This window comes from Mercenaria mercenaria, chromosome 17 (genome assembly GCF_021730395.1).
Source record: "Mercenaria mercenaria strain notata chromosome 17, MADL_Memer_1, whole genome shotgun sequence".
Lineage (NCBI taxonomy): Eukaryota > Metazoa > Mollusca > Bivalvia > Venerida > Veneridae > Mercenaria > Mercenaria mercenaria.
Genome location: NC_069377.1, coordinates 17,624,545 through 17,643,525, shown reverse-complemented (window position 1 = coordinate 17,643,525; position 18,981 = coordinate 17,624,545). Strand labels below are relative to the sequence as shown.

Genomic DNA, 18,981 nt, shown 5'->3' with positions numbered 1-18,981 from the left:
AATGAAAATATAAATATTTCGTTAGATTTCTTTACCAAGTAGTTTTCTGTTTAACACCAAAAAAGAGTTTTCCATTGTAAATTTCAGTTTTTTGGACACACAAAAATGTTAAGATTGCAATTTTGACAATATTTTACTATGAAATGTTTTGCATAAGCAACTTCTGGGCATACTATGCAATTGTGGTGCTTTTGTTTCATCACCACTTTGTTCAATGAGACATTTGTTCATTAGTTTCTATCAATATGTAAATGACAAACATATTTTTGAGAACTATTAACCTTTAGCATGCTAGATAAATAGTCGTCTGCTGGAAATGTCGTCTGCTAAAATTGTAAAGTTCATTCAATTTGCTCCAAAATTGGAAGAAATATTGTCAGAGTAGCAAACAGCTTGGAACCTGATCAGACGCCGATTTAATCGGCGTCTGATCTGGTTCCAAGCTGTTTGCAAAGGCTGTTAAATTCGCCTGCAGCAGGCTAAGGGTTAAATAAACATGGGAAAAGAATATTGCCTATTTCCTGGATTTTTAGCTCGAGCTATTGTGATCATGCTGTGTCCATCGTCCATCCGTCTGTCGTCAACAATTGTGTTTAAAAAATATCGCCAAAACCACTGAATGGATTTTGATGAAACTTGGCATGGATGTTCCTTGGATGGTCCTCTACCAAAATTGTTCAAATGGTTCTGCTTGGTTGCACATAGGGGCTGCCAAAACTAGATATAGCAAAATCTTCAAACAACATATCCTCCTAAACCGATTTTGAAATAATTTCACATAAATGGTCCTTATGTCTTCCTCTACCAAGATTGTTCAGATTATACCGATTTGTCAAAAAACATGGCCACCAGGGGGAGTGGTCACTTTTCCCTATATGTATCAGTCAGGGGTGTAACTGTTTCAAGTTATCGCAGTTTATAACCCATTCGCGTTATTGCTTATACTTTCATAACTTGTTTCAGTTATCATAAAATATTACAAAGCCCAAAGAATGGGACTAGTGCATTTATTTTCTGAATCCTTGACCTTTTATCTTTCCAGCTATGCAGTAAAAAATTTTACGTAAGGCTGATAAAGTTTACTATATTTTATAACTAATACAGGTTATAAAATGCTTGAAAAAGTAACTGAAATAGGTTACATAACTTAAAACAGTTACACCCCTGACTGTGTATATAGTGGAAATTAAAAGAATTCTCGTGTAAAACTGTTGGCCCGATTTTAGAATGATTTTATGCCCCGCCATAAAATGGGGGGGAGGGGGTGGCATATAGTGTTACCCCTGCCCGTGTGTGCGTTTGTTTGTGTGTGTGTTCGGGAAAGGTTGATGTTCGTGTGCGGTCCATAACTTTGACATGCATGGTCCACTTTCAAAATAATTTGACACAAATAATAAGCATGGTTAGATAATATGTCATGCACAATAACCAGGTCCCTAGCTCAAAGGTCAAGGTCACAGTCCTTGGTTGAACTTAGCCAATTTTCACTACATATATACTGATAATGTGGTCTTCGTGTCCGGTCTGTAACTTTGACATGCATGGTCCGATTTCAAAATATTTTGACACAAATAATAAGCATGGATAGACGATGTGTCATGCGCAAAAACCAGGTCCCTAGGTCTAAGGTCAAGGTCACACTTAGAGGCCAAAGGTCACATACAAGAATGACTTTGTCTTGAGCATTTCTTCTTCATGCATGGAGGGATTTTGATGTAATTTGGCTCAGTTGTATACCCTCATGACACAGAATGTCATGCGCAAGAATCAGGTCCCTAGTTTAGAATTACTTCCAATTGTTGTTACTATAAATAGCTTATATTGTAACTTTCTTATTACTGGTCGTTATGGGAATAAACAAGACCACTTTTCTGTAGTACAACATGTATGTTACATCCAATTTTGAGAAGTATTTTAACCTATCTCTACCTGGTAAGGATTTTTGTGTGGATTTGGGAATTTTTTTTTTTTTTTTTTTTTTTTTTTAAGATTAACTTCCCTTAGTTGTTACTATAAATAACTTATGCCGTGACCTTCTCATGTTGCAGGGGCATCCGTGTCTGTGACACATTTCTAGTCGTTTGTCTTAAAATCTCTGGTAATATTTTGACCCTATACTTCTATCAATGCTTCGAATAGTCAAGGGCACTGTCAACAGACAGCTCTTGTCTTTATTCCATCCTTTCTTTTCTTCAGCTGAGAGTGAACCTCGACATATTCCATACCTTACTCTGATACTGTGTAATTTTCATGTGAAAGCAACATTTCAAGAACACAGCCTCTTCAAAACTTAACTCTAAGCAGTGCTAAGCAGTGCATGTATAGTTTAAAACAAGATAAAAGCATGGACCAAGTAAAGCATATAAGCAACAAGTTCAAAACATACAAATAAAGGAACATAGTGTGACAACACCTGTAAAACAACGTTGGAGTGTTTACACTAGTTCATTCTATAAAAAAACACCTCTACATTCCTTCTTAGGTTTTACAACAGTATACATAAAAGTTACCGCTGACAGCTGAATATACACTGGGACCCCGTTATAACGCTGTCGTCAGGGTCCAAGGTGCGAGACCCGCGGATCTAGCGGGGTTAAATTTATAACGCGGGTTGGCCGAAAAAGCGGTACATGCAATACCCCACCCACCGGTAATGTATTAGACGTATTTTGAATGCTGTTTTATGTTACATAAGAAATTCTAATCGTACAAACGGGACATTTATTTACCTTAAATGCTACTGAAAAATGCATTAAAAGAATTATATCGCTGTGTCAGCTTCTCATTTCATCGTGATTCTAAAAGAAAGTTGGAATTGTGTACCCCGGAAGTAAACATATAACGTTGTGTGAGGAGTGCGTGGTCGTGAAAATTACATATGCAATGCAATTGCAATGGGGGTTTATGTAACTAAAAGAGAGAAAAACGCGGACAGTCTTAAAATATTTTGTTTTGAATACATGAAGAAAATCGATAAATAAGATAGAAAATTGTAAAATCACCGTCGTTTGCAGCATTCTAATCTTGGTTAATTCCGATAAACTGAATGTGATGATTACGAAAAACGGCTGCATTTTATTACAAAACTGGGCCTGTTGTTTGATTTTTTATTCTCTCAAATGTTCATGTCAACCGCTTAATTGGTGCAAACTTAAACGGTTTGAAAGTTGACTGACCAATGTTACATGCTTGTTATGCAAACAATCTAATTTTGACACGGTACTGATTGCCTAATTGTCACTTGTCTACATGTATTCAAACTTTAACAAAGGCGATACGCAAACAAGTAAGCTAGCAGACAATTATTATCCCCCGACGAAAGTCGTCGGAGGGATATAGTTTTGGCGTTGTCAATTTCGTTCTGATTTATTTGTAAATTAAGAGTTATTGCCCTTTAATTGTATAAAAAATCCACATATTTGTACATAACAAACTTACCATTTGGTAGAATTTCATTAAATTGCTTTCATTCTTTTCCATGAACATTTATTGTAAACATATGAAGTTGTGTACCCACACCTGGTCACCCCCTTACCTTGATCACAACCCTCCCCCTCCCGACACCCCCACCCCACCCCCCTCCCACCCCCCTCAAATTTTTTTTTTTTTAAAATTCATTCCTTATTTTTTATTTTTTTCAAACAAACTTCATATACATGTTCACCACTATGAGGTTATGGGGCCCATCAAGTTTCAGACAGATTGCCCAAGTAACACCAGAGTTATGGCCCTTAGAAGTTTCTAGTGTTAACTATATAGGGTACTATAGATCTATAGATATGGCAATTTCTGCATCATAACTTTTGATATATTTGACCTTGAACTATGAAACCTTAACAGAATTTAGAGCACTATAATGTGGTTGTGCACACACAATTTCGTACGGATTTCTTTTGTAACTTCAGAGTTATTATGCCCCCCTTTGAAAAAGGAGGGGTATATTGTTTTGCAGATGTCGGTCGGTCGGAATGTAGACCTATCCGTTTCCGGATGATAACTCAAGAACGCTTGGGCCTAGGATCATGAAAGTTGATAGGGAGGTTGGTCATCACCTGCAGATGACCCCTATTGATTTTGAGGTCTGTATGTCAAAGGTCAAGGTCACAGTGACCCTGAATAGTAAAATGGTTTCCGGATGATAACTCAAGAACACTTGGGCCTAGGATCATGAAAGTTGATAGAGAAGTAATGACCAGCAGATGACCCCTATTGATTTTGAGGTCAGTATGTTAAAGGTCAAGGTCACAGTGACCCTGAACAGTAAAACGGTTTCCGGATGATAACTCAAGAACACTTGGGCCTAGGATCATGAAAATTGATAGGGAGGTTGGTAATGACCAGCAGATGACCCCTATGATTTTGAGGTCAGTATGTTAAAGGTCAAGGTCACAGTGACCCTGAACAGTAAAACGGTTTCCGGATGATAACTCAAGAACGCTTGGGCCTAGGATCATGAAAGTTGATAGGGAGGTTGGAAATGACCAGCAGATGACCCCTATTGATTTTGAGGTCAGTATGTTAAAGGTCAAGGTCACAGTGACCCTGAACAGTAAAACAGTTTCCGGATGATAACTTAAGAACGCTTAGGCCTAGGGTCACGAAAGTTGATAGGGAGGTTGTTCATGACCAGCAGGTGACCCCTATTGATTTTGAGGTCAGTATATCAAAGGTCAAGGTCACAGTGACCCTGAACAGTAAAACAGTTTCTGGATGATAACTCAAGAACGCTTAGGCCTAGGGTCACGAAAGTTGATAGGGAGGTTGGTCATGACCAGCAGGTGGCCCCTATTGATTTTGAGGTCAGTATGTCAAAGGTCAAGGTCACAGTGACCAGGAACAGTAAAATGGTTTCCAGGCAATAACTCAAGAATGCTTCGGCTTAGTGTCAGGAAAATTGATAGTTAGGTTGGCCATGACCAGCAGATGACCCCTATTGATTTTGAGGTCATTAGGTCAAAGGTTAAGGTCACATTGGCCAGGAACAGTTAAATGGTTTCTGATCTTCTTGTCCAAAACCATAGGGCCTAGGGCTTTGATATTTGGTATGTAGCAAAATCTAGTGGTCCTCTACCAAGATTATTCCCTGGGGTCAAATATGGCCCCACCCCTAGGGTCACATGGTTTATATAGACTTATATAGGAAAAAAATTGAAAAACCTCTTGTCCAAAACCATAGGGCCTAGGGCTTTGATTATTTGTATATGACATCATCTAGTGATCCTCTACTAAGATTATTCAAATTATTCCCCTAGGGTCAAATATGGCTCCGCCCTGGGGGTCACATGGTTTACATATACTTATATAGGGAAAAACTTTGAAAATCTTCTTGTCCAAACCGCAAAGTCTATAGCTTTGGTATTTTGTAATGTAGCATCATTTAGTGGTTCTCTACCAAGTTTGTTCAAGTTATCCCTCTCGGGTCAAATATGGCCCTGCCTCAGAGGTCAAATGGTTCATATAGACTTATATAGGGAAAAACTTAGAATCTTCATGTCCATTCAAATTTGGACCACATGTATAGTTTTGAGTGGCAAGATGAACCTTGACATGAGTTGACCTTGATCTTGACCTAGTGACCTACTTTCACATTTCTGTACCTACAGCCTTCAAATTTGGACCACATACATAGGTTTGTGTACTGAAAAAAACTTTGACCTTGTTATTGACCTAGTGACCTACTTTCACATTTTTGAAGGTACAGGTTTCAAATTTGGACCACATGCATAGTTTTTTGTTCCAAAATAAAATTTGACCTTGATTTTGACCTAGTGACCTAGTTTCACATTTCTCATGCTACAGCCTTCAAATTTGAAACACAAGCATACTTTTGTGTACTGAAATGAACTTTGTTCTTAAGATTGACCTAGTGACCTACTTTCACATTTCTGAAGGTACAGGCTTCAAATTTTGACCACTTGGATAGTTTTGTGTTCCGAAATAAAATTTGACCTTGATTTTGACCTAGTGACCTACTTTCACATTTCTCAAGCTACAGCCTTCAAATTTGAACCACATGCATAGTTTTGTGTACCGAAATGAACTTTGATCTTAAGATTGACCTAGTGACCTACTTTCACATTTTTGAAGGTACAGGCTTCAAATTTGGACTGATTGCATATTTTTGTGTTCTGAATTGAAATTTTACATTGATTTTTATCTATTACCTAATTTCACATTTCTCAAGCTACAGCCTCCAAATTTGAAGCACATGCATAGTTCTGTTTACCAAAATGAACTTTACCTTGAAATTGATCTAGTGACCTGCTTTCAGATTTCTCAAGCCACCACTTTCAAATTTGGACCACGTACACATTGTTTTGTACCTAAATGAAATTTGACTTTGATTTTGACCTTGAGCTAGTCTTGAAATTTGGAACATTCAAAAATAGCTCAGTGGATGGCGCCAAGATCAATCTGTAATCTCTTGTTAGGTTAATAGGTTAAAGGTCAAGGTCAGATTAAACCAGAATGGTAGTACTTTTGTTTACAGTAAGCATATAATTTCTGTTCCTTGTGCAATTACTAAATGCATCAAGGGGGGCATTTCGTGTTCCACGAGCTCTTGTTGCCCTTAAATTGTCTAAAAATCCACATATTTGTACATAACAAACTTACCATTTGGCAGAATTTCATTAAATTTCTTTCATTCTTTTCTGTGAACATTTATTATAAACATGTGAAGTTTCGCACCCACACCTGGTCACCCACTTGCCTTGGTCACCCACCCCCCCCCCCCCCAATTTTTTTTTCATATTTTAGATTTTTTTTAAACCTTCCATGATTATTTATCAACATGCAAGTTGTACCATTCCCCCACCTCACTTCTCCACCCAGTCATGCCCACCACTGATCATGCATCCTCTGCTCACCCCCCCACCCCCCCATCTTCACCCTTTTACCCTTTTTTTTTTTTTTTCATTTTTAATTTTCTATCAATATTTATAATCAACATGTGAAATTTTGTTTCCTCTCCCGTTCATCCGCACCCCACCCACTAAAAAAATAAATATATACATAAATATATTTCCATTCCTTTTTAGCTCACCTGTCACAAAGTGACAAGGTGAGCTTTTGTGATCGCGCGGTGTCCGTCGTCCGTGCGTGCGTGCGTCCGTAAACTTTTGCTTGTGACCAAATTCATGGGATCTTTATGAAGATTGGTCAGAATGTTCAACTTGATGATATCTAGGTCAAGTTCGAAACTGGGTCACGTGCCTTCAAAAACTAGGTCAGTAGGTCTAAAAATAGAAAAACCTTGTGACCTCTCTAGAGGCCATATATTTCACAAGATCTTATTGAAAATTGGTCAGAATGTTTACCTTGATGATATCTAGGTCAAGTTCGAAACTGGGTCACGTGCCATCAAAAACTAGGTCAGTTGGTCTAACAATAGAAAAACCTTGTGACCTCTCTAGAGGCCATATATTTCACAAGATCTTCATGAAAATTGGTCAGAACATTCACCTTGATGATATCTAGGTCAAGTTCGAAACTGGGTCACGTGACATCAAAAACTAGGTCAGTAGGTCAAATAATAGAAAAACCTTGTGACCTCTCTAAAGGCCATTTTTGTCATGGGATCTGTATGAAAGTTGGTCTGAGTGTTCATCTTGATGATATCTAGGTCAGTTTCGAAAGTGGGTCACGTGCCTTCAAAAACTAGGTCAGTAGGTCAAATAATAGAAAAACCTTGTGACCTCTCTAAAGGCCATATATTTCATGGGATCTGTATGAAAGTTGGTCTGAATGTTCATCTTGATGATATCTAGGTCAAGTTCGAAACAGGGTCATGTACGGTCAAAAACTAGGTCAGTAGGTCTAAAAATAGAAAAACCTTGTGACCTCTCTAGAGGCCATACTTGTGAATGGATCTCCATAAAAATTGGTCAGAATGTTCACCTTGATGATATCTAGGTAAAGTTTGAAACTAGGTCACGTGCCTTAAAAAACTAGGTCAGTAGGTCAAATAATAAAAAAAAACTTGTGACCTCTCTAGAGGCCATACTTTTCATGGGATCTGTATGAAAGTTGGTCTGAATGTTCATCTTGATGATATCTAGGTCAAGTTTGAAACTGGGTCAACTGCGGTCAAAAACTAGGTCAGTAGGTCTAAAATTATTAAAATCTTTTGACCTCTCTAGAGGCCATATTTTTAAATGGATCTTCATGAAAATTGATCTGAATGTTCACCTTGATGATATCTAGGTCAGTTTTGAAACTGGGTCACGTGCGGTCAAAAACTAGGCCAGTATTTATAAAAATAGAAAAACCTTGTGACCTCTCTAGAGGCCATATTTTTCATGAGATCTTCATGAAAATTAGTGAGAATGTTCACCTTGATGATATCTAGGTCAAGTTCAAAACAGGGTCACGTACCTTCGAAAACTAGGTCAATAGGTCAAATAATAGAAAAACCTTGTGACCTCTCTAGAGACCATATTTTTCAATGGATCTTCTTGAAAATTGGTCAGAATTTATATCTTGATAATATCTAGGTTAAGTTCAAAACTGGGTCACATGAGCTCAAAAACTAGGTCACTATGTCAAATAATAGAAAAGACGTCCTACTCAAAACTGGGTCATGTGGGAAGAGGTGAGCGATTCAGGACCATAATGGTCCTCTTGTTTTAATTTTTTTTTAATGTTCAAACCTCCAACATGTTAAGTTGTGACTGCACAAACCTTGCCCTCAGCCATGTTCAAGATATCTTACCTGTGTTCTCTTCAGGACATCTGTTCTTTTAAGTTCAAATGTACATGTTAAACAGCAACGCTTGGTGCCAAGCCACTCAAAGACAATATTTCGTTCCAGTTAAACTTCAAGCTCACATTTCAATTAACTGCATTTAATTTTAAAAGCTAAGCTTATTACAGTAAGCATATCCCATTCAAAATAAATTCTTTAGTCAGGATCAAAGTATCATACATTTATTATGTACTCTTTAATTAAACATTTGTTTTCTGTTAAATTGATTTTGACTAATAAAATTATTTGCTTCTTATTAACATCCTTAACTTTTTGCCGGATATATTTTTTTTGCCATTCCTCACCACAATTAAACCCTTTCGGCAGGGGATACCAATTCATCGAATTTGCTTGTTGATTTTTGTCACAGTTGTCATGGCAAAGGTGTTAAAGTACACAGGACTGGTACATGTAGTTTTAACGCTGGTTATGATCAAATTAAATAGCATCCGCAGACTCGTTTTTTTGTGCCCCCCCCATGAGTGGTGGGGGCATATAGATTTGCTGTTGTCCGTGCGTCCGTCCGTCTGTCCGTCCGTCCGTCCGTCCGAAGTTCGTGACGCGCCTAGCTTGAAAAGTATTTGATATAAATTGATGAAACCTTGCATGAGTCTTTATCATGATATGAACTTGCGCACCTCCTATTTTTCATCTGGCTCCACCCCCTATTTTCAGAGTTATGGCCCCTGAAATAGTCAAAAATGCACATTTTGACCTTGTGACACGCCTAGCTCAAAAAGTATTTGATATAGATTCATGAAACCTTGCGTGAGTCTTAATCATGATATGAACTTGCGCACCTCCTATTTTTCATCTGGCTCCGCCCTCTATTTTCAGAGTTATGGCCCCTGAAATAGTCAAAAATGCACATTTTGACCTTGTGACATGCCTAGCTCAAAAAGTATTTGATATAGATTCATGAAACCTTGCATGAGTCTTAATCATGATATGAACTTGTGCACCTCCTATTTTTCATCTGGCTCTACCCCCTATTTTCAGAGTTATGGCCCCTGAAATAGTCAAAAATACACATTTTCACCTTGTGACACGCCTAGCTCAAAAAGTATTTGATATAGATTCATGAAACCTTGCATGAGTCTTAATCATGATATGAACATGCGCACCTCCTATTTTTCATTTGGGTCTGCTCCCAATTTCAGAGTTATGGCTGTGACAGGAAAGGCCGTACCGGCGACAGTAACCATCAAAACAAATCAACACCCTTTACAATATTTACAAATTTATTTACATAAGATGATTATTAACAATGAATAGATATGAAAAGAAAAAAAAACTGATTAGAAGAAAGAAAAAAAAAGAAAGTTCAGTATCTCTAGATACAAAAGTTCTTATAGTCCATTCTAATCTGACGTGACACAGGTCTTTAATGTAATTGTGAACTTTAAGTAGCACAAACAAAACAGCTTCTAAATTCAAAATACAGTCCCTTTAAACCGTGAATACGTTGATTCCGTATTGGCTCCCTATGGTGGTAGGTGATTGCATCCCTGACCTGACTTCAGAGGATAACAAAAATCATCGTCTTTGCGGTTTACGGCACAACCATGGGACGTAAGCTCTGCGCTGGGAATATCACATCCAGGCGAGTGAAGACAAGTGAACCTCGGGCATTGTACTTCCGGGTTATGACATCACCAGGTAAAATCGTCTGGCGGAAGAAGCTAAAATATATAACATATGGTAAGCACCATAGCAAAACAAATAAGTCAGGGCATAAAACTGCTCCTTTGGGTATACCATACCTCCGTAGGCTCCCATAAATAATACGTGCTACTTATACAAAATATATGTGCTACTAAGTTCAAACGTCACATGATTAAAATACGTCACTTATTACTTCCATTATTACAAAGATTACTTACTTAAAAGACTAAAGTTAAAGTATGAAATGATATGAAAAGTATATGAGGAAACATTATAGATACGGACATGATAAACTGCAGCCATTATTTACAACTACAAATTAACAAAATTCAATGTAAATCAAACGTTATATGATAGTTGGCATCCATATAATATCTAATGCCATACACTAAAACGGACATTGTATGTGTATGCAATAGACTGTCACACAATTTCATATTACAATAATATATTACAAACATGGCACTAGACTTGCCATATAGATTTATACATAACCATACAATGCAGTAATGGCGTTCCATAATTAACAAAATGTTTGACAGAAGTTTTTGAAACAGTGCTTTACAATTATCATGTTACAAATTTCGGTACAAATTTTACATCTTATATAAATGAAACATTTTAGATTCCTCTTTCGAAATAATTTACAAAAGTCTGAAAAATTTAATAAATCATCCTGACATACCGAAACTAGCAAAAATCATATGCCGAAAAGTAAATGTTACAGAATTCTGTAGAATGAACAAAAATTTATCCAAAAAAAATCGTAATGCAAAAATCATACAAAAATCTAACAAATGAATTTCTTACCTCGATCGAGCATAAATTTCTAGCAAGAAAATAATTCAGACATAGATTCGTCTATAATGTCGGAAGGTGGTGTGCGCAAGGCATATCTAGTCCAGTCTATTTAAAGGATAATGTCCCGCCAAATACTAAATTTCATGGGATTCACGGCTAAGCCGTGAGCTTATGACTATTGTCATTTTCACGGGATTCACGATATAGCCGGGAAATCTAACTACTTTGGCGCGAATTTAAATTGACAATTTGAGGCCCATTATAGTGGTTTTGGGGATAAAAACATAAATTACTGAAGTTTATAAAATATCAACTTTCTTATTACTGAACAGAATTTAATGAAATTTACATGGAAATTTATGTTATGAAATACAGAAAAATATAAGAGGTATTTCATGCGTGAAATCTGACATTTACCTCAATAACTCAAAAATTTACAAAAAGATGATGCAATACCTGCATTTACACTACAGATAAAATAAGGCCCGTATGTCAATTTGTGACAATGGCCCCTGAAATAGTCAAAAATGTACATTTTCACCTTGTGACACACCTAGCTCAAAAAGTATTTAATATAAATGGTTGAAAACTCGCATAAGTCTTTATCATGATATAAACTTGCACACCTCTAATTTTTTGTCTGGCTCCACCCCTTATTTTTAAAGTTATGGCCCCTGAAATAGTAAAAAAAATGCACTTTTTCACCTAATTATATATCTAGCTGAAAAAGTATTTGATGTAAATTCAGGAAACCTTGCTGGAGTCTTTATCGTGATGTGACCTTGCACACTTAGCATTCTTCTTGAGAACCTTAGCTCTTATTACAGAGTTATGGCCCTTGAAATAGCCAAAATAGTGGATTTTTTGTTTGTGATGCTCATAGCTCAAAAAGTATAGCGCCTAGAATAATGAATCCTTTTCATAAAATGTTTGTTGAGGCTATACCCCATTAAGACTGCAAACATTTGAATTATTGCCACTTATTTGTGACAAATGAACCAGTGGGGGGCACACCCTGTGTCCTACAGACACATTCTAGTTTTGGGTTTTTTTTACCCCCGAAAATTTGGGAGCCAAGAGCATACAACATTATAACGAGAACCGCGGTATATCGAGTAGCGTTGTAACGGGTTTCGGGTGTACATGCATTGGTATCTAAAGGCACAATATGGCAATCACCAGAATGCTGGTGTAAATATTTATATGAAAAACTTCTGGTGTCCTTTCTATAATATCATAAAGCTGATGTTAGAGGGCATGAGGGGTGTTTCATGTTTTTTTTCATGGCCCTCTTGTTTCACATGGAGTAGATTTTTATGCCCCACTTCGAAGAAGGTGGGGTATATTCCGTTTTGCAGATGTTGGTCGGCCTGTCTGTCCATAGACCAATCTGTTTCGGGATGATAACTCAAGAACCCTTGGGCCTAGGATCAGAAAGTTGATAGGGAGGTTGATCATGACCAGCAGATGACCCTATTGATTTTGAGATCAGTAGGTCAAAGGTCAAGGTCAGAGTGACCCAGAACAGTTAAACCGTTTCTGGACAATAACTTGAGAATGCTTGGGCCTAGGATCATGAATGTTGATAGGGAGGTTTGTCCTGACCAGCAGATGACCGCTATAGATTTTGAGGTTAGTAGGTCAAAGGTGATGGTCACAGTGACGTCTGGATGAGACCACTTGTGCCTAAGGATCATGAAAGTTGATAGGGAGGTTGGTCATGACCAGCAGATGACCACTTTTGATTTTGAGGTCAAATGTCAAGGTCACAGTTACCTGGAACAGTTAAACTGTTTCAGGATGATAACTTGAGAATGATTGGGCCTAAGATCACGAAACTTAATAGGGAGGCTGATCATGACCAGCAGATGACCCTATTGATTTTGAGGTCAGTAGGCCAAAGGTCAAGGTCACATTGACCTAGAACAGTAGAACTTTTTTTGCCAAATGACTAGAGAATGCTTTGGTCTAAGATCACATTTCATACTGAGTTTACTTATGACTGATAAAGGACCCATAATTATTGATTTCAGGTCAGTATGTCAAATGTCCAGTGCACAGTGACCAAATAATTTCTGTTCCTTGTGCAATTACTGAATGCATCATTTTGTGTTCTACAAGCTCTTGTTCTAACTTAAAAGTAAAACCTTATTTTTCATCAGCTGAAAAGTGTGGCTGATTGTGTATATATTTAATTACCTGCCATGATTTATCAGTGGCATAGCAGTATTACTAATGATTTGGTACTCACCTTCTTTGTGTTTCAGTGCCATTGCCTTTAGAGGATGTAAAGATTACATTTCTGCCTGTAGGCTCTTTGATAGATCTATGCAAGAAAAGCAAATATAAAGAACTCTTTCACATCATTTACTTTTCAAACAGGTAAGCATTCCTAATGTAGTATATATTTAAATATGTATTTTCACTATATATTGCAGACTTAACATTATTAAAATGGTAAGACTAACTCATTTTGATTTGTCAAAAAACATGGAGGCCAGAGGGCGTGGTCACTTTTCCCTATATGTATATAGTGGAAACTTTAAAAATCTTTTTTGTGTGAAACTGCTGGCCCAATTTTAAAATAATTTTGCGCAAATGGTTCTTGTGTGACCTTGTACCAAGATTGTTCAAATTATTCTGATTTGTCAAAAAACATGGCTGCCAGGGGGCGTGGTCACTTTCCTTCTCTGAATCAATAATAGCTAGAGCCTTGATATTTGGCGTGTGATATCAGATTTGTAATGTCTACCATATTAAATTGTTCAAGTTATTGCCCTAGGTTCAAAAGTGTGTGTGGCATGTATACAATATAGGCTTATATAGAAGAAACCTAACTATATACTTATACAAACACACTTGAAGCCTTGTAAACAGGTGAGCGCTTTCGGGTCAATGACCCTCTTGTATCTTTTTAGCTCGTCTGATTTTTTTTTAAAAATCTACAAGGTATTGTCATAGCTTGATTTTGGCCATCTGCATAGGCTGTTGTTAAGATTTTTGTTTAGGTCTAATTTTTCTCAAAAACTATAGGAGCAATTGTTTTAAAACTTTGCACACTTGATTTCCACTATTAGATAAGTAATTAGGTCAAGAACCATAACTCTGATATGCATTTTATTACAACTGTGGCCCTTTATTTACTTAGAAATTTTGAATGTCTTGGTTAAAAAATTTGTTTATATTAGGTTCACTTTATTTGAATACTACAAGAGCAATAGCTTCTTGTTTATCATCATTAGGTGAGTTAGTACCACCAAGAACCATAACTCTAATATGCATTTATCAGAATTATGGCCTTTTATATACTTAAAAAATTGGAATTTCTTGGTTAATTTTTTTTCAGGTCCATATTGTGTTCACCTTAGCAAAAGTGCAAAGGGTAAGCTGTTGTAATTGCTCACAGCCTGTCCATCGATCTGTTGGCTGTCCATCCATCCATCTGTCTGTAGTCTGTCAGTTTGTTATCTGTCTGTCCATAATTTTCTTTAGTTGACATCTCCTCTGAAACTACTGGTCAGATTGCACCAAACTTGGTCAAGCTTGGTTTGTAGCATCATTGTAAGGTCCTTTCCTAAACTTGTTCATATGGCGATCTCTGCACCCTCTAACCCTTACCATGCTAAATTTCTATAATGGACTGGTCCATCTTCCAATAGACCTTTTTCCCATTCCCTGGTTACATGCAGAGTTATCTGCACATTGTTATCCAAAACAAGGCACAGACTGCTGGATGGACACATTGATATATCGTAGTAATCGTTTTTTTTATAAGATATCTGACAAAATTGAATTGTTGTTTTTGTTTTTGTTTTTTTTTACTATACTTCTTCACACATTTCCTGTTGGTCGGTTCTATAATGAAAACTTCATTTCTATACATATTCATAATTACTCTTATTACGATGCAAGTGAAAGCCTAAAACTCACACTGAGTTGCTAATACATATACATGATATATTGAGATGTAGTTTGATAGAATGAATATTAAAAGACAACCTGCGCTCTGTAATGTAATTTGGTATTATACACATAATGATTTAATTAATTCTGGTTTTGTGCTCGAATATGATAAAGATATTGACAGCATGTGGGACTGTCCTTGATTGACATCAGATTGGCGTTCTGATTCCTGTGACTAGTTTGCAAGTATTTTATTTAAAGCAGGAAAATGTCTCCAGATGTATGCCTCTTTTCAAAGAACTTTCACTATACCCCCACAAAACGAAATTTGGGGATGTATATAGGAGTGAGCTTGGCGGTCGGTCCGTTGGTTTTGCATGGTTTTCGGATGATAACTCATGAAAGGCTTGACCGATTTAAATAATTTTTGGTACACAGGTGTATACAGGTTAAGTTCAACTTTGAGGTCTTTTGGTCAAAGGTCAAGGTCACAGGGACTCGGAACAGTTAAATGGTTTCCGGATGATAACTTGAGAACGTTTGGGCCTAGGATCATAAAATTTGGTACACAGGTGTAACATCATGAAATGCAGGTCAAGTTTTACTTCGAGGTCAGTAGGTCAAAGGTCAAGGTCATAGTGACTCGGAACAGTTAAATGGTTTCCGGATGATAACTTTAGAATGCTTCGGCCTAGGATCATAAATTTTGGTACACAGATGTAACATCATGAAATGCAGGTCAAATTTGACTTTGAGGTCTGTAGGTCAAAGGTCAAGGTCACAGTGACTCGGAACAGTTAAATGGTTTCCGGATGATAACTTGAGAACGTTTGGGCCTAGGATCATAAAATTTGGTAGACAGGTGTAACATCATGAAATGCAGGTCAGGTTTTACTTTGAGATCAGTAGGTCAAAGTTCAAGGTCATAGTGACTCGGAACAGTTAAATGGTTTCCGGATGATAACTTGAGAACGCTTCGGCCTAGGATCATAAATTTTGGTTTACACAGATGTAATATCATGAAATACAGGTCAAGTTCTACTTTGAGGTCAGTAGGTCAAAGGTCAAGGTCACAGTGATTTGGAACAGTTAAATGGTTTCCGGATGATAACTTGAGAATGCTTGGGCCTAGGATCATGAAAATTGATAGGGAGAGAATGCTTGGGCCTAGGATCATGAAAATTGATAGGGAGGTTGGTTATGACTAGCAGATGACCCCTAATGATTTTGAGGTCAGTAGGTCACAGGTCAAAGTCACAGTGACCTGGAACATTTAAACAGTTTTCGGTTAATAACTTGAGAATGTTGGGACTAGGATCAGGAAACTTAATCTGGAGGTTGGTCATGTCAAGTAGATGACCCGTATTGATTTTGATTCCAAAGGTCAAAGGTCATTTAAACCTTTTACGGACAATAACTTGAGAACACTTGGGGGGAGGATCATGAAACTTCATAGGGAGATTGATCATGACTAGCAGATGACCTCTATTGATTTTGTGGTCAGTAGGTCAAACGTCAAGCAAGTTCGGCTTTGACATTGGCTTAGTTCTGTGACAAGGCCATATTGTGGGGGTATAATTCGTCACTCCTGTGACAACTCTAGTTTGTAAGTAAATATATATAACTAAACAGTAAAAGTCAATAAAGCCACTGCTCTAGTTGAAGAAGACTCACAAAGTGTATAAAACAGAAATGTTTAGCTGCATCTGCACTTAAAGAATTGTAACATACTCGTAGAATAACAAGTTAAGTCTAAAAATATCTGGATCAATAGACACATTTACAGTGCTGTAAATTGAAGTCATACCACTCCTCGGAAACTGGTAAAGTTCTTTTAATCAAAAGCTTGAAACCCGGTTTCAAAAATCAAGGATTACTAAAACAATAGTAATTTAGTGTGAAATTTTGCATATACAAAGTAAATGAAACAGAATATAAGTATCACAAATGTGAAAAAAATACTAGTAACGAAAAAGTCGTTCGACAAAGTTACTATTTAATAACTATTACTAATAAACACTAATTTTCAATAGACACATTTACAGTGCTGTAAATTGAAGTCATACCACTCCTCGGAAACTGGTAAAGTTCTTTTAATCAAAAGCTTGAAACCCGGTTTCAAAAATCAAGGATTACTAAAACAATAGTAATTTAGTGTGAAATTTTGCATATACAAAGTAAATGAAACAGAATATAAGTATCACAAATGTGAAAAAAATACTAGTAACGAAAAAGTCGTTCGACAAAGTTACTATTTAATAACTATTACTAATAAACACTAATTTTGTAGCTACTTAAAAGGCCATGACGGGCTCCAAAAAATTAGCGTGAGATATATTGAAGTTATTTTTTTCCTAGTAAAAACTTATTAGTATTTAAAATTGGACTAAAGAAAATAGTGGGATTCACATCATGAATATCAACTACCTCTTCAAAAAAATAGCTAGCAGATATTTGAATGTCAGAGGACTGTGTTGCACTTATGTAATTTGGATCTACCAACTTTGGTGTAATGTTTGTAACTCAATAAAAATTTACTTTTAAGATTTCTTTTTCATTGACGTTTAAGGAACTCGAGAACAATGACTTTTCTGTAGAAGTAGTAAATCATTTTGTCAAACAACATCCTATTCATTAGGCCTAAAAAAAATTCTTTTTATTCCGGTAACATGCTCAAAAAAATTAGGGTAGGTAGGTTGGAAATTTTTTTTTTTTGGAATTTTTTTTTTTATTAAGGGAGACTTTGCGGAAATTATTCTTGTGTCAAAAAATGAATGCAAATAAGGGGGTAATGCCTTTAGAGCATCAATAAGTTGATTTCTAACATCACTGGCCATGTTTAAAAAGTGCATGAAAAAGTGCAGTTTTGCAACTTTTTGTTAAAAAGTTGAAAAAAAATATTCTCCAAGGCCATAAAAACATTTAGGATCAGGCCAAAAATTTAGCGTAGGTCGGGATACCGGAAAAAAACAATTTTTTTTTTACGCCTTATCATTATCTCTTAGTTCTGACTCGGCAGTCTGCGCCTTGTTTTGAAAATTCGGGATTTGGCGAGAAATCCCAATAATGCTAAATTCGCCGAATGTGAAACTGGTCTATTTGGGCAGTACCGTTTAAAAATCGTTAATAAATTGTGTGTTGTCCAAATATTTGACAAAATTACCTTGCCAGCGTCTTAAGTTTAAATTATAGCAATTGTTAACATCTTACTCAGGAAATTAGTTTTAAAAATATCAGGGTCCAATACATTTTACACTTTCACGGGAAGCGCTTTATCAAGTAGGATGCTGTACCACGAAATTAGAATTAACTCCCTTGGTAAAAGTGAAGGTCACATGCATCCGAAACATGATGGATTAAAAGTAAACAAGGACTAGAAAAATGATTTTCTGTTTGAAATAATATTGAAAAAGAAAAGGTTACTAAGTTGATAGGAGGTAAAAGCAGCACAATCTTTTGTTTATTCATTTATTCCCTTAGTACTAAACAGGCTAACTTTAAACTTTCTTGACGGATTAAATTTGTTGAATCAAAGTCTCAATTAAGGTCTAAAATGGAGATTAATGTGCATTAACATTATTCTGCTCGGGGATTGGAAAATTTTAAGATCTAAATTGGTCTGAACACAACTCATAATGTAAATTCCTTACCCTACCCACTTCAGTATACAGATACAGACAGGAAAAAAAGAAAAGAGAAAAGTGACATTCATCGATATGTATTTACCCTTACCAAAATAATGTAGATTGGTGTTATCAAATAAATTAGTTTGTTTTTAGCTCACCAGAGCACAAAGTGCTCAAGGTGAGCTATTGTGACCGGTCATTGTCCGGCGTCTGTCGGCGTCCGTCGATTTGCCTTGTGAA

The 18,981-nt window shown here is 36.5% G+C and overlaps 1 protein-coding gene across 1 annotated transcript in view; it reads left to right on the top strand.

Moving 5' to 3' along the window:
* Positions 1 to 18,981, top strand: part of LOC123536082 (dynein axonemal assembly factor 3-like) — a 236,609-nt gene that overhangs the window by 191,700 nt on the left and 25,928 nt on the right. Inside the window, 1 exon segment of the mRNA XM_053529209.1 lies at positions 13,480 to 13,594. Coding sequence (XP_053385184.1) covers positions 13,480 to 13,594 — 115 coding nt within the window.